The 24,966-nt window shown below is 35.8% G+C and overlaps 11 protein-coding genes across 11 annotated transcripts; 4 read left to right on the top strand and 7 right to left on the bottom strand.

Moving 5' to 3' along the window:
• Positions 1 to 56: 56 nt before the first annotated feature.
• Positions 57 to 3,858, top strand: EV154DRAFT_472622 (Dos2-interacting transcription regulator of RNA-Pol-II-domain-containing protein). The gene is made up of 11 exons (XM_051597912.1): positions 57 to 169; positions 227 to 322; positions 375 to 437; positions 496 to 628; positions 704 to 1,039; positions 1,100 to 1,187; positions 1,263 to 1,972; positions 2,043 to 2,272; positions 2,328 to 2,867; positions 2,938 to 3,285; positions 3,348 to 3,858. The coding sequence occupies exons 1-11, from the start codon at positions 76 to 78 to the stop codon at positions 3,785 to 3,787; spliced, it is 3,078 nt and encodes a 1,025-aa protein (XP_051452363.1). The 5' UTR covers positions 57 to 75; the 3' UTR covers positions 3,788 to 3,858.
• Positions 3,859 to 4,569: 711 nt separating this feature from the next.
• Positions 4,570 to 6,233, bottom strand: EV154DRAFT_526237 (phosphatidic acid phosphatase type 2/haloperoxidase). The gene is made up of 6 exons (XM_051603375.1): positions 5,937 to 6,233; positions 5,780 to 5,879; positions 5,659 to 5,708; positions 5,412 to 5,577; positions 5,276 to 5,346; positions 4,570 to 5,218 (listed from the first exon to the last, which is right to left on the bottom strand). The coding sequence occupies exons 1-6, from the start codon at positions 6,135 to 6,137 to the stop codon at positions 4,820 to 4,822; spliced, it is 987 nt and encodes a 328-aa protein (XP_051452362.1). The 5' UTR covers positions 6,138 to 6,233; the 3' UTR covers positions 4,570 to 4,819.
• On the bottom strand, positions 6,234 to 7,832 carry EV154DRAFT_526232 (uncharacterized protein). Its single transcript, XM_051603374.1, has 3 exons — positions 7,550 to 7,832; positions 6,479 to 7,483; positions 6,234 to 6,418 (listed from the first exon to the last, which is right to left on the bottom strand). The coding sequence occupies exons 2-3, from the start codon at positions 7,337 to 7,339 to the stop codon at positions 6,281 to 6,283; spliced, it is 999 nt and encodes a 332-aa protein (XP_051452361.1). The 5' UTR covers positions 7,340 to 7,483; positions 7,550 to 7,832; the 3' UTR covers positions 6,234 to 6,280.
• Positions 7,833 to 9,775: 1,943 nt separating this feature from the next.
• On the top strand, positions 9,776 to 10,738 carry EV154DRAFT_526229 (transcription initiation factor IID, 31kD subunit-domain-containing protein). Its single transcript, XM_051603373.1, has 4 exons — positions 9,776 to 9,927; positions 9,989 to 10,125; positions 10,198 to 10,323; positions 10,385 to 10,738. The coding sequence occupies exons 1-4, from the start codon at positions 9,798 to 9,800 to the stop codon at positions 10,544 to 10,546; spliced, it is 555 nt and encodes a 184-aa protein (XP_051452360.1). The 5' UTR covers positions 9,776 to 9,797; the 3' UTR covers positions 10,547 to 10,738.
• Positions 10,739 to 12,455: 1,717 nt separating this feature from the next.
• Positions 12,456 to 13,317, bottom strand: EV154DRAFT_606747 (transcription factor Opi1-domain-containing protein). The gene is made up of 2 exons (XM_051607558.1): positions 12,880 to 13,317; positions 12,456 to 12,818 (listed from the first exon to the last, which is right to left on the bottom strand). Exons 1-2 carry the CDS (start codon positions 13,300 to 13,302, stop codon positions 12,510 to 12,512), a joined length of 732 nt encoding a protein of 243 aa, XP_051452359.1. The 5' UTR covers positions 13,303 to 13,317; the 3' UTR covers positions 12,456 to 12,509.
• A 1,768-nt stretch (positions 13,318 to 15,085) lies between these two features.
• Positions 15,086 to 17,286, bottom strand: EV154DRAFT_68438 (uncharacterized protein). Its single transcript, XM_051607732.1, has 4 exons — positions 17,251 to 17,286; positions 16,243 to 17,175; positions 15,551 to 16,187; positions 15,086 to 15,489 (listed from the first exon to the last, which is right to left on the bottom strand). The coding sequence occupies exons 2-4, from the start codon at positions 17,047 to 17,049 to the stop codon at positions 15,230 to 15,232; spliced, it is 1,704 nt and encodes a 567-aa protein (XP_051452358.1). The 5' UTR covers positions 17,050 to 17,175; positions 17,251 to 17,286; the 3' UTR covers positions 15,086 to 15,229.
• Positions 16,679 to 19,055, bottom strand: EV154DRAFT_68450 (uncharacterized protein). The gene is made up of 7 exons (XM_051607733.1): positions 19,008 to 19,055; positions 18,885 to 18,923; positions 18,044 to 18,810; positions 17,608 to 17,977; positions 17,398 to 17,523; positions 17,251 to 17,335; positions 16,679 to 17,175 (listed from the first exon to the last, which is right to left on the bottom strand). Exons 2-7 carry the CDS (start codon positions 18,919 to 18,921, stop codon positions 17,097 to 17,099), a joined length of 1,464 nt encoding a protein of 487 aa, XP_051452357.1. The 5' UTR covers positions 18,922 to 18,923; positions 19,008 to 19,055; the 3' UTR covers positions 16,679 to 17,096.
• Positions 19,056 to 19,220: 165 nt separating this feature from the next.
• EV154DRAFT_526217 (SHQ1 protein-domain-containing protein) lies at positions 19,221 to 21,046 on the top strand. Its single transcript, XM_051603372.1, has 5 exons — positions 19,221 to 19,306; positions 19,374 to 19,441; positions 19,505 to 20,375; positions 20,437 to 20,681; positions 20,737 to 21,046. Exons 1-5 carry the CDS (start codon positions 19,232 to 19,234, stop codon positions 20,909 to 20,911), a joined length of 1,434 nt encoding a protein of 477 aa, XP_051452356.1. The 5' UTR covers positions 19,221 to 19,231; the 3' UTR covers positions 20,912 to 21,046.
• Positions 21,047 to 21,085: 39 nt separating this feature from the next.
• On the top strand, positions 21,086 to 22,166 carry EV154DRAFT_472610 (uncharacterized protein; the record flags this gene model as incomplete). Its single annotated transcript, XM_051597911.1, has 6 exons — positions 21,086 to 21,178; positions 21,248 to 21,293; positions 21,351 to 21,413; positions 21,472 to 21,518; positions 21,577 to 21,897; positions 21,951 to 22,166. The coding sequence occupies exons 1-6, from the start codon at positions 21,104 to 21,106 to the stop codon at positions 22,164 to 22,166; spliced, it is 768 nt and encodes a 255-aa protein (XP_051452355.1). The 5' UTR covers positions 21,086 to 21,103.
• Positions 22,167 to 22,171: 5 nt separating this feature from the next.
• Positions 22,172 to 23,311, bottom strand: EV154DRAFT_569303 (WD40-repeat-containing domain protein; the record flags this gene model as incomplete). Its single annotated transcript, XM_051606127.1, has 2 exons — positions 22,172 to 23,047; positions 23,105 to 23,311. 2 exons carry the CDS (start codon positions 23,309 to 23,311, stop codon positions 22,172 to 22,174), a joined length of 1,083 nt encoding a protein of 360 aa, XP_051452354.1.
• Positions 23,132 to 24,744, bottom strand: EV154DRAFT_68389 (uncharacterized protein). The gene is made up of 3 exons (XM_051607731.1): positions 24,379 to 24,744; positions 24,197 to 24,320; positions 23,132 to 24,131 (listed from the first exon to the last, which is right to left on the bottom strand). The coding sequence occupies exons 1-3, from the start codon at positions 24,673 to 24,675 to the stop codon at positions 23,395 to 23,397; spliced, it is 1,158 nt and encodes a 385-aa protein (XP_051452353.1). The 5' UTR covers positions 24,676 to 24,744; the 3' UTR covers positions 23,132 to 23,394.
• Between the last annotated feature and the right edge of the window lie 222 nt (positions 24,745 to 24,966).

Genomic DNA, 24,966 nt, shown 5'->3' with positions numbered 1-24,966 from the left:
GCACAATCTAAAAAGACAGTAGATCCCAAAATTAGTAATCCGATCCATCTTTTTTTCTGCACTTTTTTTACACAAATGAGTAATATTGAAAAAGAAGTAACAAAGTATATGATTACAACAGATCCTGCGTCTGCAGAAGCTCTGGAGGCAACTAGAAATCTTGTAAAAAGTAAAATCCACGACACCTTTTTGTTAAGAAAAAAAGTTATTAACGCTATACGTACAGCTGTCAACGAAGGTTCAGTTCAAAATAACCTGTTGAGCTTAATTCAGGAATTAGGTGAATATTTGATAAACGACGATGAATTTATTCGCGCCAAAGGTAAATTTGAAAAGCCAACACTCTTAAAAACACGTATTAATGACGGAGACAGCAACTGGACTATTGTCAAACACTTTAAACGATTGTGAGCAAGAACTTATTAACGACTCAGCCGGTAATAATAAAGAAACACGAAATAGCACAGAAAAAAAAATGCGGCTAACACCTCGCAGTGTCTGTACTGGTTAGCTTCTATTGCGATAGATTAACCGACAAAACCTGTGTTCAAAATCTGTTTGATGGTTTAGTGGCATTAACAACATTTAAAAACTTTACTGGCAAAAATGCACTTTTGGTTTCTAAGAGGTATGTGTTAATAATACAATTAGAATGACAAACAAACAAAAAAAGTTGAAAACAGAAGCATATGTTTCGATTTAGGATTTTTGAAAACGTCCAAGTACAGCAATTTCCTCAAGGCGCCAGAAATTCTGCATATAAAGTATTTGCCAACTTAATCAACAGACACGCTAAATCATTAAGATCTATCAATAACGAATTTGTCTATGGATTTACGCAAGTTTTGGACGGTGAAAAGGATCCACGAAATTTGATGAGTGCCTTCCAAATTATGAAGAGTGTGGTAGAGAATTTTGATATATCGGCTCATGTAGAAGACATATTTGAAGTCACATTCTGTTACTTTCCTGTTACGTTCAAGCCTCCTCCAGATGACCCTTATGGAATCACAGCAGAGGATCTTAAAATCAGCCTCAGGTAAAGGTTTTTTTTTTATTATTGATATAGAACCATGGGAGACTCATGCATGTGATTTAGAGAATGTTTGGCTTCTACACCACTTTTTGCCAAATTTGCTTTACCTTTGATATTGGAAAAGTTATCATCTACTTCGGGTAGTGCAAAGGTAAAAGAAGAAAGAAAAAATGCAAAAATGAATGAAAATGGAAAATCAAGTATTAATATATAAATGGGGGATTAGAGAGATTCGATGGAGACTTTAGCTGCATGTGCGCCAGTGTATGGGTCTGCTGCTTTATTGCCCAGCGTTAATGAAATCTTCAACAGTCTTAAGTTAGAAGTATTTCATGCTATCGATGCACCTTTAGAGGATGCGGCTGTGGATTGTATCCGTGCTGTTGTTGCTTCGTTACATGAAGTAGGTCTCAGCACATCTGAAGGAGACCCCACCGAAAAGGCATTGAGACCATTAGTCGAAGAATGTGCAACGAACCTTAAAGATCCCGACATGAAAGATTCCAAGCAGTCAGGTCGTATCTTGAGAGCTGTTGCATCCGCTTCTGATCCTGCTTGTCAATACGTTATTGATACAATTATCCCTTTGGTGCTAAAACAATATCGCGAAACCGCCGTAGCTACCCTTCGAAAGTCTAATGTCGACATCATGATTGATCTTTTGGAAGCTTGTAAGACACTTTATGGATCGGCCGCTGAAAACGAGACTGCAGACGCTGATTTTGTGTCACCATTGATTCAACATAAAGATCGTCTTTTTGGGATTTTTGAAACATCTTTAATGGCTTCGAACGAATACAACCTTTTAAGATTGTCTGGATTAAATGGGTTGAAATTGATGATTTTATCAAAGGGGTTTTTAGAAGACAACGAAGTTGGTCTTGCCATTCAATCAATCAACAAAATTCTTTTGGATGAAACAGATGAAGAACTCCGGTAAATAAGATTGAACGAATATGTAGGGTGCCATGTCATGGTTTAACTTACTTTTTTTAAAAAAAAATAGTGCTGCTGCTCTTGATGCTCTTAGTGTGGCATCTCATATCAACAGTAACTATATCATTGAGATTACTTTACCTTCTCTCATCAATAGACTTCCCGACGTATCGAACAATTGTGACCCTATGTCGTATTTGCATGTGCTTTATGCATTAAGAACTCTGTGCCCTGTCCCCACTATCTACAAGCATGCTATACCTTCCTTAATCCAAAAGTTTGATACTGTTTGTGAACAAGGTAAACAATGATTATTTATGTAGACATGTTAGATACTAATTCATTGCTATTTTAGACGACCAGCCTTCATATGTGCATGCCATCATTGAAACTGTGCTAGAAATTTTAAAGGTCAAATCCGCTGAAAAACATAAAGATGTTGCGGATGGAATTGTCACTATTATTCCTCACATCTTCACCAAGGCTATTCATGCTTCTCTGGAGAAGAGCCACAGCCTCATCTTAAACCGCTATATTTTACAGACACTGTCTTTGATCACCATGACCATCTTTTCCAAGGCAGATAGTGCGACTCAAAAGACATTTGTGGACAAGACATTCAAATTGTTCGTTGATGGAGATTTATCGCAATTCAATATCGAAGCTACAGCAGAATATAGACCTCTCCAAACCACTAGTTCTGATGCTCAAAAGGAAACATGCCAATTGTTCGCCGCTATTGTGTGTGCATTAAGAAAGGACGTCTCGTTACCCGTTTCAAATCTTGAAGATTACTTAAACGATTTAGTCACCTTGGCATTAAGTTCAGACAACAAGGCACAGATCACTTGTGCTTCAAGAATTGTTGGGTCGATCATCAATAAATGGAAAGACAGTAGGTTATTGTATAAGTTTACTGATCGGCAAGTTTTATTAAATGTGGTCCCCCTCCCCCCTTTTTTTAGACACTGCTTTGACCGAATATGTGAGATCGACAGCTATCGTCTTGCAAGATACAATTACGCAACAAGCTAGCAATAGTAAAAACGCATTAGAAGTTTATTTGTGGATCACCAAATCTCTTGTTTTGCGCACGCACGCATTAGGTTATGAGTTGACTGATAAGATCATTGAATGGTGTGGTAGTAACGTTGCTGGATCCCAAGCACCTGAAGGCTTTGATATATTGATTGGCGATGATAAACATGCATTAAACAAGGATACGTTTGCGACAACTACAATTTTATACAAACAACGTTTCTTCAGCTATTGTTTGCCTAAATTGGTTGATGGTTTCCGTTCATCGGAAGAGGGTAAATTGTAAAACTTATTCTAATACGAAGGGTAGACTTAACTTACACATATTTTATTGCAGGCATCAAACCCAACTACTTGATCGCATTGTCATACGTCTTGAAAAATGTCCCTAAACAAATCCTTTTAACGGAATTGCCACCTCTTGTCCCTCTTTTGATCGAATCACTTAGTTTGTCTGATGATTCATTAAAGGTGTCTACCTTGGAAACCTTTAAATTGGCAGTATCCGAAGCCGCAGATGTAGTTGCACCTCAAGTGCGTACAATTCTTCCGTCGCTTTTGGCCCTGTTGGACGATACAACTCATAATCCTATGCGTGTACGTGTTGCAGCACTGACTTGTTTGGGCCAGTTCCCTGCATTTATTGCCAAGGATGCACTTTTACCTCACGTCAGCTATGTTGTAAAGCAGTTGAAGAAACCTTTGGATGATAAGAAGAGAATTGTTAGAAAAGAGGCTGTTGATTGTAGATCCAAGTGGTTTACGATTTCTAATTAGATTGTACATTTTTTTTTGAAAAAAGAATAAATATGAAGTATGGGTTGCTTGTTTGCCCCCTTCCATGTTAATTATGTACATAAACTAAAATACGTATCATCATGACAGACGTGTAGGCGGTTCTTACTGCAAGTGTTAGACGGAATTGTATATCTTATAAAAGACTTGGGTGTTACGTATCACACAACTACTCTTCCTCAGACATCATTTTGACGAAATACCTTTGTTAAGGCCATGCAATTATTAAGAATCGGAGGTTTTCCGATTAAATTCAACTTGCAAGCACAAAAAAAAATTACGGATGACTTTTTTTTACTATCCACTTTTCGTTTGGAATGGGGTTACACTACAACCTAGTGTGATACAAAAAAAGGCATAATTGCAACCAGCCCCAAACAAAATGCTGGATGTGAAAAAGGAGGTGACATTATTTTGGTCAATGTATACCTACCAACATTTGAAAGCTATGGATATTACAAGAGAGATATATAGAGGGAGACGAACAAGCTTGATCATGTGCTGATAGAAAAGTGTGTGAAGATGTCTGTGATAAAGATAGTTCAGATACAACAAAGACGTAAAAAGCCGAATGAAGAAGGAGTTTAATTGACGCCTGTGCGAATAACCACACATCAACAAACATTGAAATATGTTTGTGTCCCGATATGTGGATGTGGATGCAGTAATGAAAATGCTATTATAACAATTACGGGCTTAGCTTAAACATTAAATGAGTTGATAAAATAAGAACGGTAAACATTGTCACTTCGCGACAATTAAATGGCACGAAGCGGAAACTGACGGCTATCTTTTTTTTTTGAGACTACAATTTCAAATGTGTATTTCGTTTAAATGAAGGTCCTATGTTAAGGCCTTTGACTGATGTATGGATATTTTTTTCCGGCTGTTAGGAACCTTAAGTGACACACTTTACACTGGAAGCCACACTTTGAGTCCTGTTACACACTTAGTACATTCCGGTGCATGTACTGTCATTTCATTTAACAGTGTAATGTTTACGATACTTTATTTTTAATCTCTTCCGTGTGGTATACGATTGTTTCCATTATCCAGAATTATGTTCTGACTACTACCGGATCCTTCGCTATAATGGTCCTCGGATGTATAATGGTGCTTGGGATGTCCTTCTGCACCCAATAATGCAATATTTGAAGTGTTGGTAAGTCCATCACCATTTTCAACATCAAAGCCTTTACGACAATAAGCGAGTCGAGCCAAAAATGGGTCTCTGCAAGACTCTTGTGATAATTCAGGGTAATATTGTCTGTAGGCAAAATAGGCGCAGGCAGTACCCAATAAGGCACCAATTGTCACATCGTGCCAATGGTGACGGTAATCTTCTGTACGTGAGATGGCCACCAGTAGAGCGCCAATCATTGGAAAAGCGAACAAAAATCCTTTGTATGTATGCTAACATGACATGTGAGTATGAATAATATTTTTAATTTAGAATGTATTTTTACTTACGCCTTTTTGATCAAACATTTTCATTTTACCAGCAATATAAAATGCTAAATACATTAATCCGGAAAATGAGACTAAATAAAATAGAGTTAGTGGTGACCCCGTTTCATTTTTGTTTGTGTCAAGTTTATCACTTTACAAGATGAGTGTCCACTAGGGAAACTTTTGAAACCATCAATCATTTCGTGTGAATTAATGTCTGTTGTGCAAATATCTACAGTGGATAGGCCAAACACTGGATCAACTGTATCCAAAGGTGGCTGACAACGTGATAACATATCTGGTCTTGGTCTACCTGCTGTAACCTAATTTATGTAATTCAGCCTTCTTTTTTTTTTTTATTTTTTTTTTTTTATTTTTTTTTTTTTTTTGCTTCGAATATTTACTTTAATAACGTCTGTCAGCATGATTGTCATAGCCAATCCAAGACAAAGGCCTATATTTCAAGGGGAAAAAATCAAATTAAAAGGAGTTATAAAAAAGGGGAGGGGGGAGTTTGGAAATTACCGAGTACACCACTATGGAAATCATGAATGCTTCTCTTGTATCCAAATCCACTCATCGATATAAATCCAATAATTAAAATAGGCACCAAGAGACAAATAACCTGTCAAAAAAATGTGTTTATAATCGAGCCAATAAAAAAAAATTGTAAGAATTTTACCATTAATAACCAAACAGGAATGGTTTCGTGTTCAGTGTATGGAAACATAATGGTTTTGTCTTCTACTGAAAATCGACGATGGAATGGAGGTATTTGATCAATGGCAAAGAAGGCTGCAGTCATAATAACGACAAGGAGCCAATCGTATAAGTACGATAATGCTAAACGCCTCTTGAAGGGATCTAACTTTATAGACATCATTATGAAGGAAAAGAAATAAAGGAAAAGCAAATTAAAAAAAAAACAGAACAGTTTTAAGCGGGAGCGCAAATATCATCAGCCTCACCCAAATAGAGTATTTATATTTAGAATGGGAACTATTTTTATTATTTGTAACGCCAAGATTATTCTGTAATTCTTCGGTTCGAATTAACCAAAGTGGGACCTTGTTGTTGAAGATTCTCCTCCGTATCCTCCGTTGGTAAGGACGATGCAACCAACATACATGGGAAACAGCAGCCCGTGCAACATAACAACACACTCTATTATAATTCCATATTAGTCACTTCCGTTCCATAATCATATACATGTATCTCTTTTACCAGTATGATAAAGACAGGAATAAGGATCACACTTAATTTAACATGAGACGAACCATCCAATCGTCTTGCAATCAGGGCCAGTACAGTGTAAAATAATGCAGAGAGAATAGCATAAATCACGGATGCAATGGTGATAAGCATTTGTCCTTGTTGAGCTTCCTGTCGTGTTGGGTAGTTGGCGAATTTCTTGTATTGTCTATATAGTTTCACGGTGAAGAATACTCCCAGACAATAGATTGGTATAAACACAATAAACCATGTATATTCTTTTTTGATATACAACAGCTGCAACAGTATGAAGGTCATTTGTATAACAAGCACACTTCTCGTTAACCATCCATTTCTTCCATTTTTGATCGTATTGATGACTTCATAAGCATAAAATGGTAAAAATACGTATACTACAGAATATGGGAAATGGTGATCCAGACGTAACACAATTAACACCTGGAATATCAGAACGAAGCAGCATTGAATAAATGGTATAAATTGATTGTAAATATGCTGCTTCTTTGATGTGGTTTGTTGTTGTCCACCTAATAATCCGTCCTGTTCATTTCCTTCATCCTCTTCCTCCTCCGCTTGCTCATGTTGTTGTCTATGATTTAATTCATCATTTTTGACTGGGTCGTAGTTTTTAATGCGATAGATTGTGGCCCATAATATCAACCCATCCACAATCCATAATGGTATAAATACAACAGACCATGGCCAACTGATACTAGCATCCACTCTCAAACAAATCAAAATTAACCAAACCAAGATGGACACAAGCATGATGGATATTAAGCAAAAGAAGGCTAATACCATGGCTTCCACCTCCGGGTCTAAAAACATGGCTCCTCCCATTGTATCAGCCATATTCAGCCCAACCGAACCATAACGATCATAAATACGTCTCTTTTGCGGATCGGAAAGAATCTGTTCTATAAAGCATTAGCAGCTTTTTCCCGTCTTTCGTATAATGTGACATTCTACCTCATACGCATGATTCACGGTTCGAAACTAGAAAAAAGCAAGGGATGGCTTTAGTAGACTTAGAAAAAAGACATTGCATAAGTGTACAAATACCTGATCTTCACAGTTTGGATTCTTATCGGGATGATATCGTAAAGCTAATTTCCTGTAAGCCTAGATAAACCAGTTGCAATCAATAACTCTTATTCAACGAAGAATACGAATGAAAAAGAGAGAGATCACAAACCTTTTTAATCTCTTCTGGGGTTGCAGCTTTGGTTAGATTCAGAGTAATGTATAGGTTGGTTGTATCATTCTGTTCGTCATTGCTCGGATCCATGTTTACTTTTTATGATAGTTTTAGGAAAAAGAGGAAGTCGTAAAAAATTATCAGAAGACAATTATTTATTTATAAATATAACTTTTTTATTTTATTTTTACAAAAGAAAAAAGGAGTAAACTATGGACTATAAGTCTGTTTTTATTGCTTGTATCTATCTTCTTCACTTTATTGTATCTTTCTACAAAGAATGGCAAAGACTATATATACACAGACAATTAAAAAAGGACCATATGTTTATCTTTTTTTTTTTTGTTTGAATATGATTATCGCCCCAACATTCAGTGATACAAACAAACGTCTACTCAGATTTCGTTGAGCGAATCCACCATATGATTCAGTTTTTTTTATAGAGTAAGGATCCTAACCCCAGACTATGATTTGATCGTTAATCAAGTCGGTGGCTTTTTTTAAAAGGAAATGAATATATATCAATGGCGCACTTGGTCTACATTTCTATATAACTATCATCATGACGCATCTCAATATTTAACCGCAAATGTGATTTTAGACTAAAGCAAGATAGGGATCAGTTAACAACACATTGTAAGAGAATCTTACATGCGGTTCAGGCTAATTTTATCGATCGTTGGCTTTACCTTTCTTGTAAACATGCTTTTTCAGAAGCGAAAGTCGTAGGCGTACAACTATATCTGCAAGCCCATCCAAGCAGCCGTTGCTGCCAATCATCACTGATATATTAAAATTAGAACTGTAATTATTTGTCGGTCATACTTTCAAACTAGCCATTCTCTTTATAATGCTTTTCAGAAAACCAATGTGCATGAATGAGCTCAACTTTTCAAGTAAGAAATTTAATTAATCACGTTATTTGCGCCTATTATTATTAAAAAACAGAACAACTGCGCATAGGATTAACATGCAATGCTTTTAATATATATATATGGAAATTATGCGCATATCAATAACACTGCTCTTATCAGTAATTCATTTGAATAAATCCAGCATCATATGGCTTAAAGCCCTCAAACGGGTGTAGACGTTTGGCTTGTTTTTAGTGTCTGTACTGCTTCGTACAGTATCATTTAATTGAATTGTTTAGAGCTAAGTATCAACATGTTAGGGTATGTAATACCTATTATCAGATTAGTGGTGATACCTTTCTCTCTTTCTCTTATATTTTATCTGCATAGCTTCATACATTGCAGAATATGTCACACTGCAGGCAACAAAGTCAAGACGACTGGATTTGAGTACAATTAAATGATGAAACAGATTTTTATATCTAATGCTTCCAAGCCTTATTAAGCCCTGTGAAAAATCTTTGTACATCTGGCATCGGTTTTACAAGTTTATTAGAAGTTATTTACGAGGGGGCAGGATATATTTATTCATCTCAACTATTTCTGAACTTCTTAATTCGCTGGTAAACAATATGATTGCAATAAAAAAATCCTATATGGTCAGATAAGACGCTTCATATAATTTGAATCTTTTAACCTAAGTTATTAATTGATTTAATGTAAAGATCACAGTTATTCTTTCTAGCAATGTCCAAACTTATCAATTATATGGTATCATGAAGTATCCACAAATAATCCTCTCTTCTTCTCCAGCACTGCCGATAACAAGCATTTCTAACAATGAACCGAACAGCTACCATTGGTCTCAATTAAAAAGGTTTCCCACCTTTATCAGCGAGTCATATACAGAAAATTAGTGCTTGTTCAACATACAAATATTCCTTTTACAATCTTTTATAAAGCCAACAAAATTTTCATCTTGAGCATATTCTTTTAATTGATATATTAAGTTGAATACTTTACTACTTATTGACATAAAAAGTAACAATCTAACATCTGAAGTTGTTAGAAGCAAACTGGTATAAATGTAAAGGTGTGAGGTTATTTTTTTATTCGAACCATGATGAACCTGTTTGCATGATCTTTCCGTTTAAGGATAAACAAATTTACCGGCGTTTTTCGACGTCATTTCCGGGTTGCGTTTCTGGCAAAAAAATATTATTTTTTCTCAGTTTGGTTTTGATAATTGTTCATCAAGATGCCTGTTGATTCACAAAAAATACCACCCCAACCTCGAGATGCAAGGATAGTATCTCTCATTCTCCAATCATTAGGCGTTGAAGATTACGATCCTAAAGTTGTTCACCAATTACTTGAATTTGCACACCGTAATTATCCTCTCCATGTACATGTATAAATAGGGTTTATTGATGGTGGTCTCTTTTATAGGATATACGACCGATGTATTCCAAGATTCGTTGATTTACGCAGAACATGCCAACAAGAACGATCTAGACTTGGATGATATTCAGTTAGCCATTCAAGGACGCGTCAATCATTCCTTCACCACACCACCACCCAAAGAGGTATGTGTTAAATTTTGAAAAAGAAGTTGTATAATGAACATGTTTTTTTTCATTGACGCAAATCTTCCACAGTTTTTGTTGGAGCTCGCTCAAGAAAAGAACAAGATTCCTTTGCCACTTATTCCCGAAAAATATGGTATTCGATTACCTTCAGATAAACATTGCTTGACCGGTATCAACTTCTCGATCGTACCTGATGTATGGCCCCCTTTTTTTTTATGTTTGATTGTGTGTCTATAAAAACTGACTCGCATTATAGGCACCACCTCCACCAAGACCAGTAGATAAGGTTTCTTCTGGCTTGATGGATACACAAGAAACGCTCGTAGAGCCAGAAACTGAGGCTGCTCCGGTAAATGCACCTGTTGAGGTGGTGAAGCGTGGCAGAGATGCTATGGAAGATGATGATTATGATTTCTAAAATCCAACAAAGAGAAGAAAAATACGTGTACATAATGGATAAAAATAATAAAGGATCAACTTTTTTTTCGGCAAAGTAAATGTGAAGCTCTGGAGTGTGTGATCATGGATGATCAAAGAGAAAATGTCTATATTTGTAAGGCCTAGATAATGGTGTGCGCGAGGTTTATGGGAAGTACTTAGTTAAAGAGACTGGTGGTATATTGTTAATGTCAAGAGAGATCCACAATTATTGAGATCAGCATCTTATAGTAACTACCAGAGTTTGTAAAGGACTTAAGCCAGCTTGATTTCGCGCTAAAGTATCCATAAAGAATGGAACTCTATCAAAATCAAGTAGTTTTGTAATGACATGTTTGGCAACTAAGTGCTAGTCTTAGTAAAGAAATCATGCTATGGCAACGATAAACTCTACATGCAAACGCTGTGATGCTCACTCAACTCAATTTAAATTTGAACAACCTCAGATATACACGGTCAATTTGTTTTTCTACGTGCTAAATAATTGTCTAACATTAGCAAAAAAGATTCTCTAGAGTCTCATTGGGATTATAACACACATGCTTGATTACTACATATCATTCTTTATGCATTAAAGAAAAAAGTATCTGCTGGTCAAGAATTAAAGTAAAGTTCGATGCTTTTTTCCTGTTCAGCACATGTAATTATAATTTGTATACAGCTTGATAAAATCCGACATATGAAATCAAGTGATGGGAATGAAACAGATTGATAACAAACAAAACAATTTGCATGTCTGATTGTGGGAAAGATTTTTTCCCCATCGATTTATTGAGTAAACTCTATGTTGCGGATAAACCCAAAGAGTATTTCCCCACCCTTGAAGCTTGTGAAATACATACAAAAAAAAAGCGGGGTAAATAAACGAGAGGGCATTGTGTGTAACAGAGGGAAAGGTATAATTTCTTATTGTTGTGGACAAGTTTTTTGTGTTCACTGCGAGATAGGAGCTTTTTTAAATTAGCTCTTGGTGTATAAGTGTAATGCACACAAAGCACCGTGCAAAAGAAATGTGTGATTCGCATGCGTTAACAAATGACGAAACTTTGTTTAAATATTCAAGATATTTATTATACACGTTTTTTATATATTGGTCATTTTATAATTCATGTACGCGTATGAATCATCTTTCTGAATAACCAAAGGTTTCCCGGATCACAAAGTAAGAAAAAAAGTGATTAGCGTGCGAGTTTTTATCTTTTTTTTTTAGCTTGAAGCACCTTAAAAAAAAAGGGTGCAAATATTAAGCTTTTTCATCATGTACATGACATATGCAAAAAAGCCAAAAATAGAATCTTGAGTGACAACTTTGACATGTGAAGAAAGAGGGGTTTTATGATCGATGTAACCGTAAAATCATTGTTATTATTATTATTTTAAAAAAATGGAATCTAGAATGAATTTTTCACAAAGACAAATTACGGGTTTTGGATGGTCCGATGCATCAGGGGTAAGGGTAGATTACCAACAATGTCACGGGGTGTGAAAAAGGTCCGTTTTTATGGCTTATCTTGGGCAAATGTACGCGTCTCAAAAGGTCATAAAAACTCATTAATGTTGTTTCGTAAGATTAAATGTTCCTGAAATGTTAGTTTATGGTTACACCGTTTAGTAAATGTTGCCTTTGAAGTTGTCTAATGCGCGGGAAAAAAATCAAGTATGGGTGCATCGATGGTTATTTTATTTTTTCGGCAATATTAATCTATCAATCAAATTACAACAAAGAAGTACAGAAAATATGGGCAGTTTAACTGTGTGAACATGTGTCTTTTATGATACATTTTATATATGATACATTAAAATTAAAAATAGCAAGAAAAAGGGAATAATTAGGAAGTGAAGTATATAATTTTTTTTTTTTTGTTTTTTTTTTTTTTGTAGAGAAATATAGGGTAAATTAGGAATCATTTTTTTTTTCTTTTACTGATAAGAGGAGTATCATCTCATGTCGTGGCTGGGGAGGAGATATGAAGGTTTCGAATAGGAGGTAGTAATACATTATAAAAATCATCATCGTCGTCTTCAACTGCCGTTGTTTGGCTGCTCGACATTGGGTTTATCATTCTTAATCGCTCTAACCAACTTTCTGCTCGTTGGATTGTATCGTCAAACACGTTATGAATTGAGCCCAACATTTCAGTGGACTCTTGGCCAAATGCCAGTAATCGCAATGCAACGTCTTCTTGACCCTTTGTTTGTTTTTGTGTCACATCGATGCTGGTCGATGATGTCTCATCCTCATACAACGAGGCCTAACAATATACATGTTAATATAACTATTAGGAACGACAAAGAAATTTTTGATTCAATTACCCATCGACTAGGTAAATTCAAAATGGTGCCTCGTACGGCTGCTTTGGCTTGGTAAGGCAGTGCTGTGCTTGCATAGCACGTAATAATGTCAATGACTTTACGTAATGTGGTAACCATGTCTCGTTTAATGGTGGCTAATATCACGGGCTGTTGCTGATTTTGTGATGGTGATGTTGCCATGGAAACGAGAAAGCTTCGAAGCAGGTTCATTTGTTGTCCCAAATTTCGTATGGCGTACTGTAACCAGCTCAAACAATATCGCAGACATTTCATTGAATCTTCACTAACGACAGCTGCAGTGGATCCAGCAGCTGAGCCAGCCCCCACCATAAATTGCTGCCATGTAGATCCATTATTAGTTGGCGCAGAAGTATAGGGTTGGCTTAATTTAATTCTAGACGTGGTAGTCGTAGTGTAATTCATTTAAATAAAATATGTATATAAAAAAATAAAAATAAAAATAAAAATAAAAATAAAAAAGAAGAAAAGAAAAATTAAAGAAAGTCGAAATCAAAAGCTTATATAAATTAAGCTTTTCACGTGCCAATATCCCTTTTCTAATCAGATTAGGCACATACAATGTTTTGCGCCTGAAAAAATAAAAAATTGGGGGTAAAATTTTTTTGTCGCGCAGTAAAGTCTCCTTTTGCCCAATAAAGCATTTCTTTATCTTTAACTGTAATGTCCCTACTGTCAATTAGTTTTGTCAATTCAACTTTTTTTTTTTTTTTTTTTTTTTTTTATTGATCAGTGTTTTTAAGCACTTTTCTTGGTTTGTATTTGTCACTATGTAAAAAATACAACGATGTCTATCACTGACTTACTTAAGTAAATGTCAAATTAATAAAGATAGTCCCAAATATACTCTTCATTATACTTTTCCTTATCTTTTGGATGACTTTGCCTGACTTTTTACTTTAGATTGGTTCATCAAAGTAACTATGACATGGAAAAATCTTAATATATAACTGCTCATGGACATGGAATTTATTTCGAATGTGAATAGAAACGCTGGATCGATCTTTCTAAAAAGTCAGTTCTGCCAATGCAAAAGGCTTGAGGTAAAATATTAAGGGAGAGTAACGCAGTCGCTGAAATGGAAAAAGTTGATAAAAAAGGAGTTCCATTGTCCTCAGTGGCCTAATTATCTTAGATTATCGTAAGTATTTAATAAAATACGCTTCCATGTATGGAGTGAATCTAAGGCTGGATTATTCACCAAGATTTTGTTGGTAAATACATACTACACATCACTTTTATTGTGAACTTATTTCATGTTCTAAGGGTTTGCATAAAAATGGTATCTTAAAGCTGTAAAATTACCTACTGTTCAACTTTTGTTTGAAATTATAGTTTTTTTGGGGATCTTTAAAAGGTAATATGGCAGATGATAATGCTTCTATGAAGTAAGTAATAACAAACTAACCACACGCAAAGTTGGCACAATCAGCTAAAGACAGGATGTATTGTTAAAAAAAGGATGGGATAGAAGAGCTGAACATGTCATTGGACAGCTTTGTAATTGAATCCACGTTATAAATTACTGTTGACCCGAGCGTTGGAAAAATGTGTCTATAAGAAAGATATTGTCAATAAAGGGAAATATAAGCGTGCCCTTACCGAGCAAATAAAAATAAAGCATCCCATCCCTTTTTACGATAACAAAAGGCAGTGAATAATTTGGGATTAGGTTATTTTGTCATAAATTGCTGCCACATGTCAGTCTGCACTTCTTCTCAAGTAACACGAGTATTGGTGCACCCACCCGAGGCGGAAACTGGATTCCACCAGTAGAAATTTTTGATTTGAAATAAAAATAAAAAAAAAGAGATGGGGTGTCATTCTATCACAAGGCATTATGTATTTGTGTGGTTGAAAATCATAGTTAGCTACTAGACGCGCATGAGTTTATTATCAGCGTGCATAAACGTTGCAACATCCCACATCATCATAAATAATATGGATCCTTATCGGTGTCCGGGTACTGGACTAGCATTGATGTTATCATCCTTTTTTTAGATAAACAGAAAAGAAGGGATGCAAAAACAGGATCAAAGAAATAAATTATGTAATATGCCCGTGATAGAATAGTGTTTGTATCACCGATGTATTAAAATTGCGCGTATTTATAAAAAGAGATTACTCGGTATCAGCTTTCCGATGATTAATTTTTTGAAGAATTGAACCCATAACTAATTCTTGTTAATAACTCCGTGCTTTCTGGATAAATGTTTGAAATTATTATAAAACAAATTGAGCGCTGCCATATTACAATGTTGAATTAATGATAACTTATCTCCCTTTAAGATAGGGGTTAGTGAGGTGACTTTATTGATAATTGCCAATGAGTTTAAATATACGCCAGTGTCAACGGGTCTTCCAGAATAAAGTGTTTTTTGTTAGAAGTGCTACTGTCGATTTTTCCAGCCATCCTTTTTGCTGACACTTTTAATGAGTAGTTGTAATTCACATATTCAAATTCTACAATGACTCGTGCAGATGAAGTTAAACCGCCACCGATGTAAATGCTGGATGATGCGCCCTGGGTGGCTTCTTCTAAGACGTTGAAACCATTAACACTCTCACCTGAATACTCGACTCGAATAATATCTGTAGATAAAATAGCAGTTACGACCAACGTGAATCTACATAGATAGCCTGTGATAATTACCTAAACTTAAATTCTCGCAGTTTGTTCCTGATAAAATAGTAATTTCGAGATTTAACTTCAATCCTGAAATTGGAATCTCTTGTCCCGTTTGGAGGACCACCAAATAGCTGCCATCATTAGCACCAATACCAGTAATATCGCCATAACAGTTTATACGTGAAAATGGCAAGTATCGGATGATATCTTCACGAAATCGAATACCATATGTGCTTCTTGATACCTTTTTTAAAGACCCGGCAATGAATCTGTCATAAATGTATGGTTTTATATTCGTAGTAGAATGTAATAACTCGCAAAGTGGCTCACGTATAACAAGTCCTTGTGTATATTTCTCTTTTAGGTCTATACTATTACTAACTGATTCTTGTAACATATTGCTGTAAACAATATAGGCCATCGAATTATGAGGAATATTAAATACATTTCCCAAAACAAACAAGAAATCCACTTCGTAGTTTCCAAACAATTCGGTGTTTGTTAATGAACCCGCCATTATAGTTGCAATATCTTGTATGACTGACTTCATACCAATATCAACAATATTTTGAGGATCAATAATGATACTACAATCACATTTTTCTTCATTGAAACATATATTATGTTCAAATTTTAAGTACATAGTCTTGTTAAAATGAACCTGCCAAAAATTGATAATAATAAGTTTATATTCTTTTTCTGATCAGTGTACTCACAAGCTCCGGCACGGCCAACTTAACTTCTTGACAATACCTGTCATAACTGAATAATGACTCGAGATTACGCAAGATATGCATACTATCCTCATGTGCAGTACAGTAGTCGATATAGCTAGTGGGATATATCTTAGAACCCCAGGTAGTTTTACAAAGGGTGTCATATACATCCTCTATCTGTATTATTTTATCTTCGACTATGATTGTAGTAGAACTTGTTTCATCTTCCGAAACAATGACAACTTGGTGGAGGGTTAGCTGGATATATGTTTGATGTAATTGAGAAACAACAAAATAAGACTTCATCTTAAAGTTGAAATCTGTTAGCTTCTGTTCAATAGCAGGCAAAATTTCTTCTCCCCGTGTAATAATCTGTGCCTTTCGTCGATGATTGTTTCTTTGCAGAATTCCACTCGCAAAGAGTAGTTCAGTCAAATCTTCTTTTGTGCCAAACATATTATCCAATAACCATTTATCTACTGATATCGCATATGCCAAATTTTTTTGTATCCATTTACCTTTGGCAGACATGTCTAGCCTTTTTTTTATCAGCGTGTTGAGATAAAATAGATATGATACCACAAGAAACAGCTTATATATGTCTCGGCTGATAATTGCAACATAACTATCAATGCCTGGTAGATTTTCTTCTTTTGTAAACATTGCATTTAAATCGATTCCATTCAAAAGCTGCTCAAGAACATTTCCTTCAAAGAAAGCAAGCATGTCTTTGATTGTTTTTTGTTCATTTATGTTCGAGCATTGCTTTAAATACTCATGAAATATTATTTCCAATTTCTGCTTCATTCTATAAACAAATCATGTAAATATTAAGATAAGCATTTGAGCAATTTTTACCTTTTGGTTATCTTAATTAACGGCCTTTCATGCAAACTTGAATGTACGATAAAGTTATCAAAAGACCGTATACCACTATAAACGTTGTATAAAAAAAAGTTGCGGGAATCTTTTCTGAGGAAGGGTATACAATGATTACATATGTATTACCATTGTTCAATCTCGGTTTCGATTATGTCAAAGTTTCCCTCCTCCTCATATAATATTAAAAAGTTGACTGTTGTAAGCGTAATATCTATTCAATTGACTTAAGTAACTAATGAATTGTACATATCCAATTTTTTCGTAGTTTCTTACCAACGTTAATAAAATAACTAGGACTGTAATAGAAATCAAATGATCTCTTTTCTGCACTTGCAGATATCACCTTGGGATCTCTAAACTTGTTTGCACTTTTGATTTGTTTTTTCATGAGGCTTAAACCTCCAAACGATATATTTTGTGAATCGATTATAAAATTTGGAGATTCCCCTTGGAGATATTGAAACTTTATTAGTTTGTAAATACCTTGCTGCTCGTCATATTCTTCTGACCATTTTTCTAAAAATTTTAAAAGGATTTGTCTATCGCTACTTTGCGAAAAATTTTCGGTACATGGAAACATGATTGTGTTGACTTTAGGGCTAACTTTTACTTTAGTTTCGGTGCTGATAATTTTTTCTGTTCCTTTGCTTGTATCCTGAAACATAGGATCCATTTGTTGTAAAAAAATTGCTTTGATAATATCGGATAAATCTGTATATATATCCCCTATCGTTATTAACTCTATAACCTTAATCTCACTTGTATCTAGATTGTATTCTCCTTTGTATAAATCACGTAAGCCTTTAAACGGTTTATAGGCAAAATATTTTTGAAATGGGATATGCATCGCATCCTATTAGAGATCATTAAAATTTGTGTTTGTCAACAGTAATGAACAAGTGAGGAAAGATTTAATTACCACATGGAATTTGGTAACCGTAGGATCATGGTATCTTTGTTTTTCTTTTGCATCCCAAGGAACATCGCTTTCATTTGTCAATAGATTCAGCAGGTCTGGTGATAGCATAATATTATATCGCTCCTCCAGACAAGCTTCTATATATACCCTCTTTTCAATCTGGTAAGGGATTGTAAACTGACTCATTTCTAATAATCTTGGGATACGTTTGCTGTCAATGGATGTTGGAGGATAATGAGCCGAAAATATTTCCATCTGTATGAGTACTTCTTCATCAAAATCTAATGCATACATCGTATACTGTCTACCGTTATCTAATTGTGTTCCTGGGAAACCGAGATCAGTTGACTGGATATATCGAACTCTTGATTCCAACTCAGTGATTAAAAGCAATCTGTCGGGATGGTCATGCTCTTGAACCAGACCAGCTTTGAAAAAAAGAGATCGAATTTCGTCTCGCATTTCAACATCCCATATCGTGGGAAGAGTAAAAACATAGTGAAACTCCCAACTCGGTATTTTGAAATATCTCTTTTTTTGTTCCAGACAGTTTTGTAAAACCCTAATGAACTCTTGCATAATAACTTCATCTTGCAGAGTATTTGGGTAATCCTGTCTTTTTTTGCTTAAGTAAGATCCGTATAGTTCTGTAAGAATGTTAGGCACATATGTATCATTGTGGTATTTATCGGATTTCCATGATTCGTCAGCTTCTATTCCGGTAGCTATAATGACACCGCTGGAAGTATGGTATAATATTGAAAGCTCTATTCCCTTTGTTCTTTTCAAAACCACTTTTTATAAGAAAGAATTACGTGATAACTTTGTGTTGTCGACTTACTCGTATTCTGAATAGCCCTGTTCATTGTTCTGGACATCACTATCGATGCAATTACACCAAAGGACATTATTCATCATTTCTATATCATGTCAATGTTAATTCGGTATAGATTTATCTACCTACCAAAACTAATACAGTGTGTCGACTTAGTGTAATCATAATACTCTTCCATATTTCAAAGAAAAAAAACAACAACAAAGTAAAGAGTCAACGCGTTACTGATGTTTCCATGAAAGGTAATTGTTTTTGTTATTTTAACAAGCGCTCGGGCCCTCGGCAACACACAAATTGGGAAGCAGTCAAAAAAAAAAAAAAAAAAAAAAAAAAACTCTTTTATTTATTTCCAAATGATAACACCTACGTTTAAAGTCGAGCAAGACAACGATACTGTGACAATTGTCATTAATACCCCTTATGTCAGAGTAAGCCTCTCTTATTTAAATGTAGAAGAAGAAAAGACTGTATATCTAAAAAAAGGACCTATTCTAGGCTCAAGACGTTGATCTTCATGTTGAAGGAACTGAATTCCGGTTTTATTTACGTCCCTACTTTTTGAGGTAAACAATAACTCAATTTAAAGAGAAAAAAAGGAGATCCACTTCAACATGTTATATTGTTAGACTTCATTTTCCCGGAAATATTCTGGAAGACGATGATTCCAAAGCAAGTTACGATCCTTCCGTCGGTCAATTCACGATTCGAGTAACTAAGGAGACGAAGGGCGAGCACTTCCCTGATCTCGACTTGTTAACTAAATTATTAGCCAGAACGGGTGAATCTAACGTCAAAGCGAGTGAGCCTAAAAAGCCCATGATTGAGGTTGTGGGCGGATCTGAAACAATAGGCGAAACAGAAATTCAAGATGCCATTGATTTCAACTGGGAATTACCCCAAGAGGTACCCATCGCGACCGAGCTTTCCATTACTGCACACTATGGTTTCAATAACCAGTACCATGGTTACTTCACACACGTACAAGAAACCATGAACGAGATCAATGAGATTGTTGACCCTGAAAAGTCGACCGCCGAAAGTCGTCGTGCTGAGCGTATCGAGTCCGAAAACAATCATTTTGATGAAGATCATTATTGTATGGATTTTATAAATGACGAGGAGATCAAGGAATTGATGAAGTACAAGACCGTGTTTTCAAAAGAATTAAAACGTGTGCAAAAGAATGCGAAAAATGTCGAGACAAAGGCAGCTAAACCCTTGATCCAAGAAGTCGATGCTTCAGGTGATATTGATATGGATGGACTTTCAATTGAAGACGCGAATGAAACCTTGTTAAAGTTCTCTAGTAAAGAAGAAGCAACTATGAAAGATTTACCTAACAAGGAATACCTCCTGTCTTTTGAAAAGGCAACTTATTTGGGATTAGTTGATCTCATGTTTGCCTATTGTTACAATTACCGTGTCACAGAAGGCGATAACAATGTGGAATCTGTGTGGTGCATTGGTAGAATCAGCCCCACTATTTCTTCTCTTGAGGTAACAACGGAAAGTGTATCGTGTGTCTATTTATGCTGACTTTTTTTCTTGTGTATTTTAGCAATTTTCGTTATTGAAGGACGTGATGGTCTCATGTTATCGACGCGCATTGACATATCCACTTTATAGAAACCTTGCATTATGTGAAAAGGTGCTTCAAGATGTATACATTATGTTTCGACTTGGCAAGAGAGCAATTTTAAAAGCATTGTTGGATATGAAATACTTGTTTGATCACCACGATGTGTATTATGTATACAGCAAAATATTTTTGGACGATTATTGTGTTTGGATTCAACATGCAAAGTAAGTATATTTTCTTTGGTCTGGGTAGATAAGAAATTTCTGACTCTTTATCTAGCGAGAATGTATTGCGGACATTAGCCCACGAACTTCATCATTTTAAGGTGGATAAGAACGAATTAAATTTTGATATCGTAGAGTTAGAGGAGATTGCTGAACAAATGCGAGGCATGCAGGACGAGATGGAGCAAGAGAATGATCAGGATATGCAAAGAGCTGAAATGATTTTGTAAATAAAAAGTGTACATACCTATATACAATCTCCCCCCTTATGATGTAAGGCGTAGGCACTTTCTAAGCCAATCGTAGAACGAGCTAAATTAGATCTAGGTGTGGGGAGACACAAAAAAAAACATTTTTAAGCCCTATTTTTTTTTTATCTTTTCTCCCTTTTCCTCTTTTAATAATTTTTTTTTTTTATAAACATGGCCAAAAGAGAAACATGCTTGTGGATATTTCCTATTCGATGGGGTGTCTTTGTTATATCGTTTATCATTGCAGTAAAGTATTTGTACGTTCTTTTGCAATTGCTCATTCTCATTAACAAACGACGTTTATTATGTATATAGGGAGTATCAGCGGCTTTAATTGGAGCGACATTTTTACATAAGAACCGTAAGTAGTACAAAATTCATGTACAACAACAAAAGAGATATTTATGATTGGTTGTAGCAATGATGATCCATTTGGCAGTGATTCATTCTGTCTTGCCCTGGGTGTATATTATTGTTTTAGGTAAGACCAAAGAAAAATGACGCACATGCTTGTAACTAAAAGGGGTTCCATTTTTAAGCTGTAACTGGCGTGATTGGACTCTTTGGTACAATAGCTGCCATTGCGGTAAGGATAAGATTAGCAATGAGGTATTTTTTTTGATTTTAATATCAACCTTGTATAGGGTAATCACGGGTTTATGGTTTTTTACAAAATCGCCGTCTGGCTCATGACCTTCTTCCTTGTCATTATTTGGCAAATCATTGTATTTATTTTGGCGTTGGTCAATCGCAGTAAGACCACCGAAGCTTGTAACAAGGCAAATCCTGCTACCAGCCAGGACTATAACTCGACAGAAAATGCCAGTGTCAGCTTCCAAGGGTATACAACTACTTTATTAGGTGTAAATATGGGTGATACCTATGGTGTTGCCAATTGTGATCAAGCTGTACAAGCGGGTATTATTGGTGTAGCCGTCTTGCTATTTGTGGGTGGCATTGTCACTGTAAGTAGACAACTTTTTTATTTTATTTTGTGTGTATTAACTGTTTTGTAAAGACGTGGTTTGCATTTGGCGTGAATAAATGTGCAAGAAGTTTAGATACCAATTACATGGGCTCTCATGCAAGAACCGCACGCTGGGATGATAATCTTGATCAATTACAATCCGCGTATGCCAAGGATAAAAAGAACGCACCACAATACCCATTAAAAGACCTTAATAAGACGAGTAAATTCTCGCGTGGTTTGATGAAATTGAAATTAAAGAAATAAATTGTTTATTCATCATCATCGTCAGATAACATTAATTCTGCCAATTCTCTCTCCTCTTCCTCTGTTAAACCATCCTTCTTTTGCTCCTCCGTCTTTTCCTCTTCGAGTCTCTTTAATTTAGCCTCTCTGGTCTCATTGTATATTTTGATGGATGCAGCAGTCAATGACCATTTTCTGACAGAACAATCCAATGAACCACTATACAATGTAGATCCTGAAATCTCTAAACAACCTACTTCATCAAAATGGCCTTCAATAGTACAAATCAATTTACCGGACCCAATATCCCACACACGAATATCATCATCACTGGATCCAGTCACGACATAAGGACCCGCCAAAACCAATGATTTCACTCGATCAGGATGTGTTAAAACCATATCAATCACGCCTGTGCTTGTGTTCCAACGACGCGCAGTTTTATCGGCAGAGACAGTCCAGAGATCGTCTTCCCACACACGTACACAGTAAATACTCGTATCATGGCCTTCAAACGTATGCAAAACTTTCATGGTCTCGGTGTCCCATTTTATCACAGTGCTGTCGGAAGAGCCCGAGAAAAGATACTTACCGTCAAGTGAGACAGCTAAACTTTCGATCGTACGCTTGTGTTTCTTTTCAACTCCAACACAACTCAAGGTCTTGATGGACCATTTGCGAATAAAACAATCGGAAGATCCGGTAAAGATGTGTTCACCGACCAAGATGAGTGATTTAATGAAATCAGTGTGACCTTCCAATGTAGCTAAACATTCACCTGTAACAAGGTCCCACTGTTTCACAGTCTTGTCCCAGGAACCGGTCCATAAATGCTGACTTGTCAAAGCCATGGCTGTGACAGGACCTTCATGGCCTTTAAAGAGTTTGACGGTCTTTGATGTCTATATGTGAATAGTTAGGGCCGACCGTCTTTGTTTGTTTGCTTTCACTGTGCTTACAGATAATTGGACCTTGCGAACAAAGAAGCCCGATTCAGCAACATAGATGAATTTTTCATCTTGGCTTAATTTAATGTCGAGTGCTTTGGATCCCAACTTGATGGCATCACCTGCTGTGTAATTGTATTTAAGCTGCTTTTCTTTTTGCTTTGCAATTTCAGCATCTGTTTGAAAGAATGCACCGGATTCCTGACTAACGTTGACCATGTGTATAAAGAAAAGAAAAAGAGAGAGTAAAGAACAGATACATATGAAAAACGTTTTTTGTTTTATTGGGGGGAATCTGAGATTTAATAAAATATATTGTCAGTTGCACTCGTGGATTTATGCCGTTGATGCTTGGTAGTAGGTTGTCTTCTATCTGCCGCTGTACTTTGACTTCTTTTGATAAGAAAGGTATTTGTTCTTGTGTATTTGGGAAATGCAGGCTTTGTTAATTGATTAGGTACAGGTGGAGGAGGTATGCTAAATGTATTTGGTTTATCATTGATGTCAATCGTCTCATCGTCAAACGGACTTGTTATAATCTCTTCTTTCAGTGGATTGAATGGATTACTTGTCTCTGGAATTTCCTGATGACGCACAGACGGTGATTGGTATACGAATCTTTGTGTTAATAATAAGGATTGTCCCGTATTGAGTTCATGTAGTGATAAAGAAGATCTAGAAGAGGTGAGTTCTTCCACTTGTTGTTGGTATGGATTGTGGATAAACTCATTGACAGTGCCTGCTGATCTTGACCTCGAATGTGTATATTTCTCTTCCAATTGTACAACATTGGGTGTGAGTGGTGTGATTGTCGTCATCACTGATGCGTCATATGAAGGTTGGATAGGATAGAACAAATCAATGATGGGTGAAGTTGCATGTTGTGTATAAGGTCCCATATATGACCTTCGGTTTTCTAATTGTGCTGGTTTCTCATTGCCCCACCATGATTTTCTGTTCTCTTTGGTTTCTAATTGTTCTGTTGAAGATGACTTGATCAAGGCATCAATCGCATTCTTATGAAAATAGGGTATAGGAGCTAAACCAAGTTAGAATAAAATAATAATAATCTCCAGCCTCAATTCATATATTATTTTAATTTACCTCCTAAGTACACAAGGGCTCGGCTAATTTTACGACCATTTTGGGCGTGTGCTATTAGCCTAAGCATTGCAAAAAATTGTAATTCGTCTAATCCATCACCCGCAGTCTCAAACAGGGCTAATATCTACGTAGGAAGAAGGGTCAATCAAAGAAGAAGATATAACCAAGGAAACCAAACTTGCCTGCTCTAGCTTATTGTCGGGTAGACTACAGCCATTCAAAAACTTTAAAATGGTATTATTGTTTATTTTTTTAAAATCAAACGGATCCAGATCTTTCCACCATGCTTGGTATGCTGGTTTCTCCATCTCTGATAATTCAGAAAGATTGATCGCAGGTGCTGGTAGTGCTTCGCTGGGACTAATCACGGGAGTCACCATCGTAGTTGAATGGCGTTTGACAAACTGTTGTGGTCTTCTATCTTCGGCCGCTTTAACTTTTTGTGAGGACCTTTGAAACACATTTTTTAATTTATTCATTATTATATTATCAAGAAAAGGGTTTATTAACGAGAGAGAAAGAAAGAAAGGAAAAAAAGAGAGGGGGCTGGACCTTAAATTTTCAAGCATGATTTTATTTTTATTTATTTTTCATGTGCGTACATCATTACAGCCAATCATTCCTTTTTTTTACACACACCTCTCTTTTGTCTTCTTTGTTCCCAATAATTCAACATACTTTGTGTAACTGAAATACCACTGTTGGCCGCAGCATTATCTACCGAGCCGTCCTATTGGCTTATGACACGATCCTCGACTGCGCTTGTTATT

Source organism: Mucor mucedo (genome assembly GCF_025094135.1).
Source record: "Mucor mucedo strain NRRL 3635 chromosome Unknown EV154scaffold_148, whole genome shotgun sequence".
Taxonomy (NCBI): Eukaryota; Fungi; Mucoromycota; class Mucoromycetes; order Mucorales; family Mucoraceae; genus Mucor; species Mucor mucedo.
This window is presented reverse-complemented; position numbering and strand designations above follow the sequence as displayed.